General features: G+C 35.7%; 1 protein-coding gene across 1 annotated transcript; it reads left to right on the top strand.

Moving 5' to 3' along the window:
* Positions 1–6,479: 6,479 nt before the first annotated feature.
* Positions 6,480–19,011, top strand: cabp2b (calcium binding protein 2b). Its single transcript, XM_083561687.1, has 7 exons — positions 6,480–6,961; positions 8,759–8,980; positions 15,644–15,674; positions 15,756–15,887; positions 17,033–17,142; positions 18,018–18,165; positions 18,825–19,011. Exons 1-7 carry the CDS (start codon positions 6,878–6,880, stop codon positions 18,848–18,850), a joined length of 753 nt encoding a protein of 250 aa, XP_083417813.1. The 5' UTR covers positions 6,480–6,877; the 3' UTR covers positions 18,851–19,011.
* The last annotated feature ends 584 nt before the right edge of the window (positions 19,012–19,595 follow it).

The raw sequence follows: 19,595 nt of genomic DNA, 5'->3' as shown, positions 1-19,595 counted from the left end.
GACGTTTTTAGGACAAGGTGAGGGAGGCGAGATTGAGATGGTTTGGACATGTTCAGAGGAGGGACATGGGGTATATCGGTAGGAGAATGCTGAGGATGGAGCCACCAGGAAGGAGAAAAAGAGGAAGGCCAAGGAGGAGGTTTATGGATGTGGTGAGGGAAGACATGCAGGTAGTTGGGGTGAAAGAGGCAGATGTAGAGGACAGGGGGTTATGGAGGCAATATCTGTCTGATACTGGTAGGCAATACATGATCCGTAAATCCCTAAAATGTAAATTTAAATAAATTTCCACCATATATGTCATAAAAACTCGTATCCTGTACATGTTATTTAAATTGATAATGTACAATGTACTGTACTTAAATTAATTTGCAATTGTGAAATTCTCAGGGGAAAATTGCTAACTCAAATCATGTTCACAAAGCGAAATTGTGCCCTATTACAGATCTAAATATTAATTATTATTATTATTATTATTATTATTATTATTATTATTATTATTATAATTGTTAGTAGTAGTAGTAGTAGTAGTAGTGGAAGTAGTAGTTGTATAGCCTAAAATAAATAGCACTCATAAATCCTTGACAATATGCAAAAATACCTCACAATAAAAACAAGGTTTTTTAAACTATTGGTATTCAGTTTTTTTTCTGACATTTGACACAGAAAAGTGAGTCAGTTTGGATGTTCTTTTCAGTAAAAAAAAACATTCAGAATTAGCACTCTGTTCTTAGTATGAAAAGTTGGACCACCTTCCACAAGGGGGAGTGAAATCCAAGTGAACACAGCAACTGAAAGAAGAAAGAGAAAGAGGCTTTTAACTTCTCCCATGTACATTACAGCACAGTAAAATTCATACATCACATATCTTTGCAATGTTAGGAAGCTGGAGTCAGCTATAATACATGGCCCCTGAAGCATGGAGGGTTAAGGGCCTTGCTCAAGGGCCCAAGAGTGGCAGCCTTGTGATACTGGGGCTTGAACCCCCAAGCTTCCATTTAGTACCTCTTAACCATTAGAGCTACTGTAGACGTGAAAATCAGAATATTTATTATAAATATAATTTAATAAATAACAACACAACAAAAGTTTTTTTTCTGGCAAAACTGGGTAATTTCCTATATTTTTTAAATGTATTTTTATTTTTATATTTGATATGTCTTATTGTTCCAAAAAAACCCAATAAACGCTAATATAACTGAAAGGAATGGCATGTGTAGGCCAGAATAGATCAGATATCCGAATGATTTATTTTATTACTATAATATAGCTTCTGTTCCTGTTGTATTTTATTGTTGCCTTGTTGGATTTGTTATCACAATTAATGGATGGTAAAAGTATTCATTTTGTGAAGTCCCGAATATCTGGCAATGTTAGGCAGAATTCTGGCAGGATGTTAATAAGTCCCAAGGCTGTTCAGTTATTGAGTGCTCAACAGTGGGACTGTAAAAGTTGGAGATACAATAAATAGACAAAAGTCAATTCAAGTCAAATGTATTTCTATAGTGCTTTTCACAACAGACATTGTCTCCAAGCAGCTTTACACACTTTTAAGAATTAAGGTGAATGGTGTGCAGTTATCCCCAATGAGCGGCCATGACGACTGTAGCAAAGAAAAACTCCCTTAGATGTTATTCACCCAGATGAGGATGGGTTCCCCTTTTGAGTCTGGTTCCTCTTAAGGTTTCTTCCTCATAACATCTAAGGGAGTTTTTTCTTGCCACAGTTGCCACGGCTGCTCATCAGGGATAAATGCACACCATTCACCTTAACTGTTGATTTCTGTAAAGCTGCTTTGAGACAATGTCTGTTGTGAAAAGCGCTATACAAATAAACTTGACTTGACTTGACTTGATGAAGAAACCTTGAGAGGAAGTATTATATATTATTTAAAAAAGTATTAGTACGCCTGACTCCTCCAGCCATATGTGGTCCTTCCCCAAACTTTTACCACAAAGTTGTAAAGGATGCAATTGTTTCTTTGGATGTGGTAGAATACATTTTCTCTTCCCGAGACCCAAACCTGCCCCTGTGCACAAAGCCAGCTCCATGAAGACATACTTTACATGGGTTTGAGTAGAAGATCTCCTGTTATAGACCTCAACCCTACTGAACAACTTTGGGATGAACTTCAACACTTTCCAGACTTCCTCATCTCACCTTTACTGTATCAGCACTTGACTTTACTAAGACCCTTGTTGGTGAATAAGCTCAAATTTCCATAACCACACTCCAACATCTAGTGGAACATTGTCCCAGAAGGTGGAGGTTATAATAATAGAAACCAATCAGATGTTTTACAAAACCCCAGCCAAGATTTGAAGGTATGCTACTTCCATAAAGTATTTACTGTAAAAGTATTTACTGCACAAACTATCTTTCGGCTTCTCCCATTAGGGGTCGCCACAGCGGACCATCCGAATGTTTGATTTGGCACATGTATTTATGCTGGATGCCCTTCCTAACGCAACCCACCCCATTTATCCGGGCTTGGGACCGGCACTAAGGCTTGTGCAACCCTAATGGCTGGGGTTGATTTCCTGACCGGGGATCGAACCCGGGCCGCAGCGGTGAGACATTTTTATTATTATTATTTTGGATTCATTGGTAGGTCATTGGACCTCTGGCATGTTAGCGGCCATAAAAACATGACATATTTGGTTCTGATTGGGTTTTTGGAGGTAGACAAAGGTTTAAATCAGTTAATTGTCAGCTGTAATGCTAAAATGTGTGGCAGCAGTTTGAGGAAGAACCACATATGGGTGAAAAGGTTAGGTTTCCACATGCTTTTGACCATACAGTGTATGCAGTGAGGTCCAAAAGTCTGAAAATGAATTTCAGTTCATTGTCAAACTAACAATTTATATTGTCCTTTGCACAAAAAAAAAAACCAAAAACAGAATTACTTCAAGTTTGATCTGTTCCACTGAAGTGAACAGAAGATACTCTGAAGAATTTGATCTCTTATTTGATTCTACGTTCTACTCGTGTCTGTTAATAATAAAAATAATTTTATTGAAACTTTTGTATTAAATGAAAATGAAAAAAAAAAAAGAATGCAAAACAGATGCATTTTTACTAGTGAACCTTTGGACCATACTGTGTTATACTGCATGCTTATTTTAATGCACACCCATGTACATTAAACCTGAGTCAGCTAAAAGCTGTAAATTTTTTTTTAAAGAAATAAGTATTTGTTTGCTTGGATATTTCTTAAGTTCATGTTGATGTCATTTTTGATTACTGATTCATATATAATGATAATAATATCCTAAAAATCAGGACAACATATATATTTTTATGGAAAAAATTAGCACAGGCTAATGTAAAAGTGTTTATTCAATGTATTCAGAATTATAATAATACAATTTTGATATGCATATTATTGTTAAATCTATAGAAATTTTAACATTGATCGTAAATATTGTTAGTAGTCTACAGCATTTGTTTTCCTGCTGCCTCATTTTAGACACAATAAAGTTGAGAATGAGAATGAAGCACCTCCTGTATCTGTGATCAGTGATAAACGTTAATCAGATGACTTGCCTGTAACTCAAGAGTTCATGAGTTCAAACTCTGTCTGTCATTGTGTCCATCCTGTCTTTAACCCCAAGAAGTTCCTTCTCTCACATGCCAATAATTCAAGATAGGCATTTCCAACAAAATCTCACCTACATGCCTAAATGCTTTGTCTGCACGTTTGTCACTGCAGGAGCACCTACACTGATAAAAAACAACTTGTTTCTTGGCGATTTTCAGAAGGTCGAACAGATTGCTTTCATGAGATGTTTAATTCATCCGAACGAGACAGTTCGCCTGTCAGCGGTGCCGGGGCCAGGATGCAATCTCATTGCCCTTAACCTGGCACAGGACATAATCCAGCAAATCACGTAATCCATTTTTACTGCTGGTTTAAAGTACAATTCCAATCACACATATCATTTTGATTAGATTTTCTTTAATTGTTGGCTTTCTAGGAATTTGAAGGCCAAAATATAATTTACTGTTCCCGATTAAATTCTTTGACACTGTATCAACAATTTAAAATATTTTTAAAGATATTAGCTAAAGTTCAGCACATATTATTTAAATCAAAGGTATAACATCTGCCCTACATAGACATGATGATCCAGAACAAACAATTTTGACTTATATCATTAAAACAGTAAAGAAACAACAGACCCTGCATACAGCTCTTATTTCGGTCTATTATAAATTTTTGCGTTCTTGCAAACTTTAAAGATAATTTTCCATATTCTTTTCTCCTCTTTTCGTCTTTGAACAGACAGTAATCCAATAGCATTGTGTACTTAACATGGACTTAGTGTTATTTTACTTGTTTAACATACGACAGTGTTCTGTCGTTCCAGTTCCAGTTCCTTTCCGTTGTACAGTTTCAGTGTTTTTGAGTGCTGCTCACTTTCCATTAATTATACAGAAGTGGATCGTTTCAGGATGTTATTTAACTAAGTAGTTAAAATACAGTAAATGAATGAACTTTGACTTACTGATAAAAAACAAAACAAAATCAGATCTACAGTATGTAAATTTCTCTGGTGGAAAAAAAAAACAAATGTACTCCAATGAGTAGGAATTGAAAAACTACAAAAGAAAAAAGTAATTAAAAAGTAGGTACTTTTGTTACTTACTTAAGTAAAAGTAGTAAAAAAATTACTATAGTAAGAATAAATTGGTTATCTGATGAAAAGCTTCATCAAGCGATTACTTTTTAAACATGTCTACAATTGACACAACTAATTCAAAAACGTTCTATTTTCTACTTTGGGTTTATGTAAGCTTAGGTAAGCTTTACTGAAATGAACACCACCCTCATTATCAACAAGTATTGTTTACTGCCTAGCTAAATGCTGTTTCGGTTTCAGCAGCTTGCAAAATTTATTAGCTAGCTAGCTCATGTTAATTCTAACATGCTCCTAGCTACACGTTTATTAGTCTAGCAAAGATGTTCCTCACACAATATTCTAAAGGCTGATACACTTTGATATATATTACAATACAGACATTGCTATTCGAAGCTTTCTTTGCTGTAAAACCTCGACACATACAACTAGCTAATCTAGCTCACTCAGATAGCTATGTCATATTTGTATACAAATCCAGAATCAATGGCGGTGAAATAAGAATGTAATACCCCCATTAATTTTTTTTTACATAATTTGCAAAATTTTTTAAATCTTCCCAATTCCAAATTTCTATGAAAGAATAAATAGCAGAACGTAACGCAAAATTGGGCTAGAAAAGTCTCAGACATTGTCTCAGATTTTGCTGCTGACTAAGCATTTTGACACCTTAGATGACATGAAGCTGACTATTCAAAATGCGCAAATAATGTTTTTTATTTGTTTAGAATCGAACTTTTCTGAGGTTTAATGCATGATTTTTAAGTGTATTTTATAAAAAAAAAAAAAAAAAAGATTTTTTAAATTAAAAGTAAGGGGAGAAAAATGGCATATTTAATTGAAAAAAATTCTATGAGTTAATTTTGTAATAATTAATAATGTAATGATAAAATGTATAACTGTATAACAATTATAATTTAATTGAATCATATACTCAAGTACAGTATTGAGTGTACACTTAGTTTGACACTTTCCACCCAAATTGATTTAAAATGCTTTCATGAGACACCAGTACCAACATGTTTCACTTCTACAACAAATGTTCTTCAATCCATCTACCTTTCTTATGAAAAATCTATTTACTACATTTCTACCTCATTATATTCACCTTGCATGCACATGCATCCTTATGGCTCTAAATTTATGTTCTGCATTATTTCCAGCATGGTTTTGTTAATTAATGGACAAAAAAACCCACTATTTTACCCCCATGCATGTTTTGGAGTTGTAATGTTAACAGTGCACCAAGGCGAAGGGCAAAAAAAAAGGCAACGTCTGCTCTTAATGAAGCTCTCAAATCCAAAGTCAATGGAGTCAGCAGGAATTATTAGTGTTTAGTGCTAATGAGTAATTACTGAATAGCTAATTACTGGTTCATCAAGAGCAAACCCACAAGACTACTGCACAGAAAGCCTACCATTCTGAAACATTTTCTATTGCAGAAATAATCCCAAAATATCAAGAAGCACACACAGAGAGCAGACCTGAAATCTTTGAAAAAGGAGACCGCTGAACAAGCATGTAGCTTTGACGAAAATGAGCTGGTCTTGTATGCACAGCACAAAACTTACAGGTCAGGCTTTATTACATTTACTGATGCAGCAATTCCTCTCATCTCACCTGGCATGAAGGTCACCGAGTACAGTAAATCTGACCAATGCAAAGAAAACATTCCATCCATATGAGTGACGAAGGGATAGATGAAGAGTGGAAGATAAGGAAAATGAGACGTGGGTATCTGATGGATACAATTTCACCAGGAAGAAGTACATATGCTGAGGAACAGACACAGGATCCTTCAGCCCAAAAGCATAAAACACCCCCACTTGGACAGACAGCAAGGAACAGAGAGACAAGGAGAGAGAAAGAGACACAGAGGGAGGAAGAACGAGAGAGTGAGAGAGACACAATGTTAGCAGATTGAAGAAAATCAAAGGCTAGGTTTCATTATAGAGGATCATAAAGGATGAAAGGAAATGGAAATGTGGAAAAGAACGGAAGGAAAAAAGGAAAGTGCACTTTTGACACCCTAAACGCCATCGAAAACTATGATTATTTTATGTCTATCATGGATTTAAAAGGGGAAATAAAAAATACAATATAAAAAGGAAAACAGCTTCAGTGAAAACACTTCAGAGACACATTGGAAAGGGCAGGACAGGTGTTAGATTACAGAGAGAGAGAGAGAGAGAGAGAGAGAGAGAGAGAGAGAGAGAGAGAGATCAAGCGTTGCAACGATGTTCATGCTCATTCGAGACGGACAGGGAGGGGGAGGCAGTGGTGGCGGAATGAGCGCTTTACCCGAGAGGACGCCAAAACAGGTGTGTGTACATGTCTATGGGTGAAAACATACAAAATGCACATTTTTGTGTTTCTTCTGGAGATATCTCAGATTTGTGTTATTATTATTTTAAGATTTGGAAGGGTTTTTTTTGTTGAAAGGCGATGTTTACAGAATTATCGTGTACATTTTATAGATTATTTTGCATCCTAATTGATAATGGTTAATAAACTCTTACGAATGTTATCCATATTTGATGCAATTAAGAAAATTTTTCAGATTTGCCTTAGAATACAAAAAGAAAGATGAATGATTAATGACTTTCCAGCTATTAAATTAATTACTTATTTGTTTCATGAAATTAGATGTCAAACAAAAGATTCCACATGGTTTTGTTGATGTTAGTTTTGATGTTAGTGGTTTGTCGAGCTTAATAGTGTAAGACCTCAGTAGTAAAACTAAAATAAAAATATCCCTGTTTAAAGAAATTACACCTGTTCTTTTGCTACAATTAGGAGCTTTATTGATTATCATAATATACAAAGACTTTAACTTCCTGGCCTGTTTCAATTCAGCAATAAGAGCAGCAAGCTGATACATCCCAGACTGAAGGCTCATGTTCTATTAACGCCCATGGCTCCTGTATAGCCATTACCTAGAGCTCATCTGACCAGACATGAGATCTTGAGTTCTATTAACACTGTATAATTCAGAACCAATAGGAAAATATTACCAACCAACAATCTCCAAAAAAACCACCATGTACCCACATTGAGCCAGTTTAGAGATCTTGACTTCAACCAACACTGTAATGATGTAAAGTCTTTAATCATTGGGCATTCATTATGTTTGAATCCAGAGGTCTCACATTTTTGCCAACAGTTTGTTCTCATATTGAGCCATTCTACAGTTCTACCTACAGTGGGAGTTACATTGAGCCAATTAAGAGATCTGAATTGTATTGCGTGCTCATACTCAGTTTCTGGCAACACTGGGTACTCTCGTTAATATGGAAATGTGTGCTCATGTTAATCTGAAGATCTCAGGTTCTATCAAGACTGGTTGGTCATGTTGCACTTATTTGGAAAACTCATGTTCTACCAACACTTGGTATTTGTGTTAATGGGGAGATCTCAAGTTTTGTCAACACCGGGTGCTCAAGTTAATTTGCCGATCTCAAGTTCTTGGGTACGCTGGGTGCTCATGTTGTGCCAACCGGATATCTTGTTTTTTTTTTAAACATTGAGTAGACCTGTCAGACCAATCCAGAGTAATCATGTATTGGGTGCTCATGTTAATCTAAAAATATCCAATTATATCAATATTGGGTTCTCATGGTTTGTCATTATGGATAGCTCAGGTTCTATCTGCACAGGGGAGTCATAGCATGGTAAAGCAGAGCTCCCATTTTCTTTCTCAAATTCTATGAACACTGAGTGGTCATGTTGTGCTAATTTGATCATCTCATGTTCTCCTGGCATAGGGGAACTCATATTGAGCTGATCTGAAGAGCTCAAGTTCTCCCTGTATGAAATACTATCAATCTGAAAAGCTCGTGTCATTTCCAAAACTATCAGCTTGGATTTCAGACAGTATACTGACAGCTCTGTTAACCAGTTCTGAGGACCAGTTGCAAGGTCACGTTGCCTTAACATGTACATATAAAAGAAAAAGCTGCTGATGTTCCAGAAAAGTCCAACAGTGTTACAAATAACAAAATTTACACAATTATTATTGCTTTAAAAAGGATCAGATATGTAAACATAGGCCAAGTATTTGCATGCTCTATGCTTTGAATTTGCTACTGAATGCAATACCATATTCTTGATGCCAATAGGTCCAAGCTGCCATTAAGAAGACAGTGGAGAAACAGAAGAAGCAGCTTGAAAATGGTGAAGCCTTAAACACAATGTCTCAATCTAACGGATCACGGAGACAGAGTGTTTCCACAACATTTGAAACACCAGAAGAAGGGGAAGAAACGGTGGCTGGAACAAAGGAACAGCGAGGGAAAACGGAAACTGACCTTAGGCCCATTGTGAAATCAATGTTTGGCCAAGTAAGAGTGCATAATGCATATACACACAAAGACACAAACAACAAGCAAATAACCTGTGTTCTTTTGTAAATGTAGTTTCAAGAAAATGAACTGCTTTTTGTACCAAAAAAAACCCAAAACATTGGTTTGTAAGCTATGGCAAATTACAGTTTATTACAGCCTATAACAGTCAAAGGATCAGAGTGAAACCATAAACAACTTAAAAAAACAACAACAATAGTATTACTACTTCTTCTAATACAACTACTACTACTACTACTACTACTACTAATAATAATAATAATAATAATAATCGTTTTTATTTCGCAATTTAGTTGCGCAATTTAATATATAAGTGTTAAATCAGACTGATTTCAGTGAAAATACAGTGCTCTGATAGACTATAAACATTAATGTCAGTTTTCTGGTTTATTAAAATACAACTAAATATAACTTTATATATATCTTATAAATATCTTATTATCTATTAACTATTAAACATAACTATTTTATATTTTATCCTTGCAAAGATTCACAAGTGTGCATTACACATGTGCACGAAAAGTCTTTTCATAAGCAGGTCCTTTGTGATCAAGCTTCGTAGCTCTACTGAATAATTAAACATCTTTTCAGATCCTTTATCTCTTCAGTAATATTTCTCTTCTTCCAGCCTACGTTTACACGCATATAATACACTAGTATGTATAAGCATTATCAGTAGCTAAGCAGAAAAAAGCAGGATTTTATCATTTGACTTATGAATAAATAAATATTCAGTCATTAAACATCATCCTAATTAAAGATAGTTACTATTTTTAGTGTTACAAATGTATTGGGCTGATTTACTTATGATATAAGTTTCAAACCCAGCTACCAGGTATATCCAATTTATTAGGAAACCCCTGTGGAAATAGGATTTTCTATTGGTAAATTATGCTGATATCTATAATGCCTGTTTATGAATTTATTTAATCAGGCAGTCAATGCAGAGCTTTAGTTCACGTGCATGTAAAACATCTAAATGGTTGATGGTTTTAGAATGGCTGGTGTGAGTATTTAAGAAACTGTGTATCTTCTGGCATGTTTGTACACGTTGAAAACGTGTTTCAAAACGTTGAAAAACATTCAATGGTGAGAAAAACATTTGAGTTTGCAAATGGATTGTTAGATTAAATTCGATTAGATTCAACTTTATTGTCATTGTGCAAACTACATGTACAGAACCAATGAAATGCAGTTAGCATTTAACCAGAAGTTCACAAGTGGGCAATTTACAAACAGCAATATGTTAAATAGTAATATATAGTACCCCATAAAGAATTCTGTGCAAACATGTTGAGCAGAAAAGCATCCAAGAAAGCACAACAATTTAGGATCATGGTGTACAACAGCAATAAACTCTACTCTGCCGCTAATAATCTCTCAATTCCTTTTTAGTTTATTGAGTAGTTTATGGACTGGCATAAGATAAAAGATAACACACGCAGCCTGTTTGACTGAGCTTCACTCTCGAGTCAGTGACCCCTGTTGTGTGGTATTGCGTTCCTGTACTAAGGATAATCTTGCTGTAATCACTTGGTACTGACATCCTATAGCCGGAAAGAAGGGAACAGGAAAGACACCCAATCTCAAATGCTCACCTTCCTGGAAAAGACTATAGCCTCATGATTATTTAATAATCCTCATGTATTTTTCCCAAGATTTGTAGATCTGATTGTCTGAAAGTTCAGCTGAAATGAACAGAAAACATGATATGCTCTGATATACTTTTATAGGCAATTCCTCATTCTCTTAGTATGAAGTATCGCTATCAGTCATTACGAAGAATTAATGACTTTATCCTTTTCTAAAACATTTCTATGCTTATAGGAGTGATTCCAGGCAGTGGTGGACAAAGTATGCAAACCAGGTACTTGAGCTAAAGTAGAGATACACTCAGAAAAATATGACTCCAGTAAGAGTAAAAGTGCTCCATTTAAACTTTCACTTAAGTATTTGCCTTTAAATGTACTAAAGTATCCAAAGTGCTATGATTTATTACAGCTATAATGTTCCTGTTATCATTTCTATCACAAGACTCAACTCAGTTTATGTAAAAAGACTCTAATGTGACTCTCAGCACACTGATCTATTTATAGAATTGTATTAATCAGTCAAACACTGATTGATTTCTATTCAAATTATCATGAGCCCAAAACCTTCTTTTCAACTACTTCAAAAAATAGTGCCAATAAGACCACGGGTGTTGTGGCGAGTTTGAGTCAGGAGTTTCTTCCCTCATTTCTTCCCCATGTTCTGCTTGCTGTTTAACTGAGGTTGGTGATAAGTAGATACACGAAGCGCCAATCAAAACAAGTTTAAAACAGCGCAGACTGTACCCTGATTGGTGGGTTGCTGTGTGCTTGAGTTTTCATCCACTCATAAATAAAAAGGAACGACTGATTACTCAATATGTAGTTTAGTTAAAAGTCCGATATTTGACTTTGAAATGTGGTGAAGTTAAAGTCTCCGCAAATGGAAAAACATCAGTAAAGTACAAACATTCAGGAAAGCCACTTAAGTACAGTAACGAATTACATTTATTCCATTACTGTCCACCATTGCTTGCACGATGCTCCACTCTGTTCACATTTAATGAAGATGCTGTCAATCGAACACTAACTGAGGGAATGTATATGGGAAGAGCAGTGTTTAATAATCTAGGGTAGGTTCAGAGATGTGTACAATTCATATAGGAGCATTGAAGCTGTTTCAGGTTCTTGTTGTTGCCCAGCACCTTAGTATATGCTGATCTACTATATGTTGTGTAGTTGTAAGACTGACTCTATCTGTCAGTTCCCCAGTCAATGCCTAAAGTAAAAACTAACCCTGAACCAAGTTCATGAAAGTGACCTATTTGTATATAAAATAATACTCACCTTACTATTAAACAACAATGTTTTTTTGTTGTTGTTTTTTTTTGCAGTTTAATATCACGTTTTCATGCCGAATTAATATATTTTTGTAAAATGGTTTCTTGGAAGAGTTCATTCAACTTTTTAATAAATGGCAAAACATTTCCAGTTGCAGGATAATGTATTGGGAAAACTGGATAAAAGTTGAGCAGAAATGCTTCAAACATGTGCCAAGTCAGTCATTTTATTTTTTCCATTTAGAGAAAATTTGTCTTCGGTTTAAAAAATGTCCTGCAATAACAATGCCAAAAAAAATCAAGTTCACTTGTCCTCATAATGTTTGTAATTAGTCCATATTATATACAAAAAAGAAGCAGGGTACTTTAGTTTGCAAGATATTAATGGCACTTTATTTTTTAAATTAAGCAACTAAATTACACCAAAAGTTTTACATATGTTTAGTTTGATTTGCAAACCATGTTGGACAAATTAGTAATTTTGTAGTGGATCATGTACAACATAATATTGAACCAAATACCAAAAGGAACATATGCTTCTGCTGCCATCTAATGTCATCAACGGACATCTATGCACACACACACACACACACACACACACACACACACACACACACACACACACACACACACACACACACACACACACACACACACACAAAGTATGCAATGTGATACAACGAATAATTACTCTGGCCGTGAAATTCCATAGCAAGAATTATCTCATTTGATAAGACCTAGATGCTTGCACATGCGTATACACACACACACACACACACACACACACACACACACACACACACACATGCACACACACATGCACGTTGACCCTGTAAGTTACCTGTTTATAGACTGATATGCCAATGTAACATTACAGTTATAAATGTGAATAGACAATATTTTAATAAGCACCAGTGCATGTGTCATAAAGCCAAAAAGCCATAGAGAGACATTTAGCATAGTGAGGTTTTTTTTGTGTATGTGAGTATTCAGGAGGATTAATGTGGATTATAGTCCAGGCTGACCTGCAAAACCTGATAACAGAAACTAGATTTTACTAATATACAAGCCAAAGAGTGGCAGATGAAACCCCATACATGCCGACATAGTGATTAGATTCGGATTAAAGCATGCACACATACACACGCAAACAGCAAAACACCACACAAACATGTACAGTCAGCTCTACCTCTATGCAAACCCTGCCCACTTGTGTTGTACTTTCCTTCACTTGTTCCTTTTTCTTTTTTTCTTTTTACTCACCATCTGTACGTCTTTTAATCTGAAATGTGGGATTAAAAAGGGTCATTTTCTTGCTAATACCCACTCTGCCCACCCACCCCCTTTATTCTCTCATCTCTCAGCTTGAAAAAGTCTTTTGCCAAATTTTATAGTAAGAGGGCAGACGTGAATAAATGTGTAAAGAGTCATGGAAAGGGTATAAAATGTGTGATGCAAAATGCAGGATGCGTTAAGGCTGTTCATTTTTGCTTGACACTGATAGGAAGAGTTTTTAAAAGGTGAGTGAAATTAACATCGAGTCTTATTGCGTCATTGTCTGAGTTGGACTTAGTGAGCACTGGACAGTCTGTGCGATCAGATAAGATGAGATGAGAGTGATTAATTACACTGAAAACGTGGAACGAGGACTTTTTGTTGCATGTAGAATATGAGCATTGCACCGTTCTGTAAAGTAGTTACATAGAATGAAAGGAGGAGGAAAAAGAAAAGAAAAAGAGAGAAAGCGATAACATAGGAAAGAAAATCAGACATATCTCTGAGGACTGATGGGAAATTGCACCAATCCAGAGAAACACAAATTAAAGAAGGTAAGGTACCAACCAAGTTTTAATGCTATTGTGTGTTTCAGGATGCATTTATAACAGTAAGGGAACATTTTACGGTCTGGCACTTATTGAACTTAAAACTTTCTATCCTTCTGCTGTCATTTTAGCACAATTTTTGCTTGGATGTTTGCTCCTAATAACATTATATGTCTTAACTGATATCTGGCCCCACTATAAGAGTGTACCTGAGAATAAAGGTTTGACCAATGTATCTGGGTCTGGATCACTTGGACCTGAAGTATCCGATGAGGAGAATGTGGTACACCATGAGTTTAAGCAGCCTCTGAACGCATTGCTTCAAAACTGCAATATGCTTCACAACATCGTCGGACCAGCGTGCATCTTCCTCAGGCAGGCCTTCTCTCAGGCTCAGCTTGTATGTATGCAGAAATCGAATTTTATTGTCAGTATGTTAACAGAAAAACCCACTTCTGCCATTTGCATCATCATTGTGTGGACAAACCATCATAGAAGCTTCTATCATGCCCCGAAGTATTATCTTCATTCGATCTTTATGCTTAATGATGGGACTCTGTGCATGTTTACGTCTATGGGCTTGGGAACGCTTTGGCTAAGAAACATGTTTATTATGATTAAAAACATGCTGTTATGGTTAAAAGAGATTGCAGGTTCATAGTTATAAAAGTTTATACTTCATTGTATTACTTAGCTTAGCACAGCTTCTTGAAAGCCTGTCTATCATAAAAGATATTTAAGAAGATTGATAAAAATTGGATATTTGCCTCAAAAATCTGTAGCTTGGAAGTGTTTTACATGTTCCACCTCCTAGAAACACCCATTTCTAAATAGGTTTAAAATACTAATAATAATCCCCTTGACCATGTTTGTCCCGTTCTGCTTGCAAGAATAAAATAAATGAATTTTCCATAGATAAAAAAAAAATTAAGATTTGGTATCAAATCTTGACAAATGTGTTTTAGGATCATGGCTTTGGGTGGAACATTGAAGGAAAAAACAAAAATAAGTCAAAAGACAAAATCATTGACGATATCTTTAAAGAACTGTCATGTCCAAATTTTGCTTTGAAAATGCCATTCTTTTTCTGTCTGAAGAACATTTTAACCAAACATATCACAGTTAATTAATGCTGATTTGACTATTTAGTTATTTTTTTACAATTTAATAGTTAATTAATGATACAAACCAAAAAGAACTCGTTACACTAATACAATCAATTAAAATAGAGGTGAAATTAAATAGAATTGATGAAAGAGAAAAGTATTTGATGAATAGTGGAAATCTATTTTATATCATGGCAAATATTGTGTCAAAATCTGCACACATTTTTTAGTTCTCTTGACTGAACCGAGAACATTTTCTGCAATCACAACTAAAAAACGAACTAAACTCTCAAGTGATTTCATGCAAAATGCCAAACAGAACGCTTTATATCTGATGGAGGATTGAGCAGAATAAATGATACTAGAGAGGATTAGCTATAGAAGGTGGGCTGGTGGTTGAGCCAAAATAATCCACTGAGAGTAGTATTAGTATTAGTATTACAAATAACATTGTGAATGGAAAGCAAGCATCACTTTAGGAATTTTCTCTCGAAACACACACAGCCTTATAAATTATATTGATAGTGTAGACAATGTGATTGTGTGTGTGCTTTGTGGTTTGTGGGGTCTTCATCAAGCTAAACCCTTTAATCTTTTTATCTGAGGCTGTTGCCATGCAACACTTAATCTAGTCATTGTGTTGAATCACATACTAATGAATGGTGCCGTGATTCTCACTTTGTTCATTTTCACTCCTCGTTTTCCCCCTCATCCAGTTTTTCTCTCATCTTTTTCGCTAATTTTCTAATTGGATTGGCACAATATAATGAGCCTTGGTGTGAGAATATTTTAGTAGTATTTTTGTAGTAAATGTGTCTATTTCTTTTCTGCTGTCACACAACAGGAGAGGGACCTTCGTCCAGAGGAGATAGAAGGTACTTACAGAAACCATACAGAAATTTTAATGTTGGTAGAGAGCACATTCAACTAATGTTGCTGTGTTTGTGTGTGTGTAGAGCTGCGGGATGCTTTTAAAGAGTTTGACAGGAACAAAGGTTATGTCAGCTGTAGGGACCTGGGTGAGTGCATGAGGACTATGGGATACATGCCGACAGAGATGGAGCTCATTGGGTTAAGTCAGCAGCTCGGTGAGTGACGTCTCCAATCGTAATATATTACACACCAATCAGACTTTAATATTTTGTACTTATGCCAGTAAAACAGCTCTAATTTATGAAGTCATTGGCTGCACAAGATCTTGGAAGGTGTTCTGTGGTATCTAGAACAAAGATGTGAGCAGCAGTCATGTCAAGGTGGAGCCCCTATGAACTAAGGTTGTTTATCCAGTACATCCTACAGATGCTTGAGATCTGGGGAATCTCAAACAGGGAGGTCAAACATGTTCCTCAAATCATTACTGAAAAATTTTTGTAGTGTGGCATGGCACATTATCCTGCTGAAAGAGGCCACTACCATTAGAAGGGAGGTATTTGCTCAGCAAAAAATTTTTAGGAAGGTGGAAAGTAAGATCCGTGTAAATACAAGGAACGATTTTTTCCTAGCATTCAATTTCTACCGGTGTCTTGCGTTCGTACCGCCTCTTCTCCAGGTACATGCACCCAACCATCCATCATGATGATAAAAGAAAGGTGATTCTCCAGAGCAAAGCACTTTCTTCAATTGCCAATTGGTCCAGTTCTAATGCTAACGTTCCTATCGTAGATAATTTCAGTGAAGGACAGGGTCAGCTTCTTGCGTTATCACATCTGCTATTCTGGCCACGTCCACACCCTGTCACCGAGCTCTCCTAAAACGTGAGTTTCGCGCCGGAAACAACAAGATTTCACTTCCACACCCACCCTACTCGCCAGATTTGGCTCCTGTGGACTTTGCCCTCTTCCCAAAGATGAAGATCCAGTCTCTTGTCTCTAAACTTTTTGATACCACCTCGTATGTTCTGACACCATTCTATCAGAACTAGCATCAACTACAGTAGTTCATTGATTGGCCATCACAATTTGGCCTTTGCCAAATTGTTTTGATCCCCAACGCTTGCCCATTTGTCCTGCTTTACAACACATCAACTTCTAGAACTGACTAATACTGTATATCCCACTTCTTGAGGGGTTGAATATAAAAGGGGTTGGAATAACAGGTCTTACAGTAGAGAGGTAATTAGTCTTATTTACTTTATCTGTCTAACGTTTTGCTGATTTGGGTAGTATTTGGCTTCTCAGACTGGAGAATTTTTGTTAGACAATTAACAAGCAAATGTGTGTGTGTGTGTTTGCAGGTGGGGGAAAAATCGACTTTGAAGAGTTTGTAGAACTGATGGGCCCTAAAATGCTTGCAGAAACAGCAGACATGATTGGACTTAAAGAATTAAAAGACGCCTTCAAAGAGGTCCTTGTGCACGCATTCTTAATCTGAACGATAGCTGAAAACTCCAAACATCTAACGTCAGAACAGTTCCCTTATACACCAAACAGGCATAACTTTATGACCACCTGCCTGATATTGTGTTGGTCCCCCTTTTGCTGCCAAAACAGTCCTGACCTGTCGAGCATTACCAGCATTAACTTCTTCAGCAGTTTGAGCTACAGTACCACAGACCACACTGGCCAGCCCTCGCTCCACACGTGCATCAATGAGCCTCGGCCGCCCACGACCCTGTCGCCGGTTCAACACTGTTCCTTCCTTGGAGCACTTTTGATAGACACTGACCACTTCAGACCAGGAACATCCCACAAGAGCTGTAGTTTTGGAGATGCTCCACAATTTGGCCCTTGTCAAACTCAAAATCTCAAACTCAAATCATTATGCTTGCCCATTTTTCCTGCTTCTAACACATCAACTTTGAGGACAAAATATTCTCTTGATGCCTAATAAATCCCACCCACTAACAGGTGCCATGATGAAGATATAATCAGTGTTCTTCATCGCTCATAATGTTACAATGTCATAATGCTATGCCTGGTCAGTGTAATGAGTTGGAAAGACCTGTTTCAATAACTACAGTATTTCTCTTATATGGAGAATTTAATCAAAAATTAAATAAAATGAAAGCATGAACAATGCCAAAACAATTTTTAATCATGATCTATAATCTATAGAAAAGATTCTATAGCCTCTACTTGGTGTCATGCGCAATTGAATTTTGAATGAGTTATCATGCTAAAATATTTCCGATTTCAGTGTTTTTCTCGTAATAAAAAATTTAGCTCATATTTCTCAAACAGCTCATGATCAGGGTTTGCTCATGATATTTTGTGACACAGTTTGACTCGAACGGTGACGGGCAAATCACCGTTAGCGAACTGAGGGAAGCCATGAAGAAACTACTGGGCGAGCAGTTTAACTCGAGAGACATTGACGAGATCATCCGAGATGTGGATCTTAACGGAGACGGCCAAGTAAACTTCGAAGGTCAGCAAAAACAAAAGGACAGAAATCATGCAAAGTAAAATGTGATGTAACATGCACAGTGCCCAGTTTTTCTAAATGTATATGTGCACTTTATTTTAATCTGCATGATTTCCTTCTACCATGTTTTAATCTCCACAATTTGTGTCTACATTTTTCCATGATTCATTGTGCATTATTTCCTTCTTTTCATGTTTTCCTGTGTTGTTTCCTACATTTTGTCTTTTAATTTATGATGTTCATGATTTCCTGATTCTATGCTTTAATGTGCATGCATTGTTTTGCATTTTACTGTGCATGAATTCCTATTTCTGTGCTTTAATGCGTTTTAATGTGCATGGTTTCCTGTTATTTCGTGTTTTACTGTGCATGATTTCCTGTTTCTGTGCTTTAATGTGCTTAATTTCCGGTTATTTTTGTGTTTATTGTGCATGATTTCCTGTTTCTGTGCTTCAATGTTTGATTTCCTGTACTGCTTTAACCCTATAATGTTATGTCTTACTTATGTTAATGTGCAGAATACCCCATTTCATGTGCCTTAATGTGCATTATATTCATACTTTCCCAAGTTTTAATTAGCCACCATTAAAGTAAACTTTCCTTTCATGTTTTCAAACTCTAAACTGTACATGTTTTTTTTGTTTTCTTTCTTTTTTCTTTAGAGTTTGTAAGGATGATGTCACGTTGATGATTCATCACAGAGGATCTATCCTAAACATTCTATTATAAAAAGCTGGAATCACATAACTACGACCTTTTTTAAAAATCAAATTAAATAATAAATAATTTTATTTTTTCAGTTTATCTGTATGTGAATGAAAATATTTAATAAAGCAATTTATCTTGTTTTACTAAGTTATGTACTTATTTGGATTGATTATGAAAATGTGTTTGTGGGGAGAAAAAGATTATAATAAAGAAATGACTAAGAGGATAAAAACCTTTATAATTTCAGGTTAATAAACAGTAAAATATGAATAGTCAGGTTCTCGGCTGTAAATGTTGCACATTCAGCCGAAGTGCATATGAAAATGATGTACAAAACCCATTTTTTACACACATATTACACGATAGTACGATAAACTCTTTTAAAAGGGATGGACTGATTCATTTTATGGAAAAAGAGCAATGAATAGAGTAGGAGAAATTTTTTTTTGTCTCATTGGGCTTGTTGGCTTGAATGTATCAGGTGTCCATTTTCTGAATTACAAGTATGTCATTTAGTGTAATTAAATAATTAAAAGATAAAATACATTGACAAAATTCTGTTATTTCACTAGAAACCAAAACAAAGCATTCAGTTCCAAAAAATTGTTGATGCTGTAACCACAGCTCTTTCTTAAACTAATTTACAAGTTTTACAGCTTTTTATTTATTTATTTATTTATTTATTTATTTTTTTATGATATATAATTCCAATTAAGACCTTTTTA

Source organism: Silurus aristotelis (assembly GCF_946808225.1).
Source record: "Silurus aristotelis genome assembly, chromosome: 14".
NCBI classification, from domain to species: Eukaryota; Metazoa; Chordata; class Actinopteri; order Siluriformes; family Siluridae; genus Silurus; species Silurus aristotelis.
The sequence above is the reverse complement of the archived record's forward strand: the minus strand, read 5'-3'. Positions and strand labels throughout refer to the sequence as shown.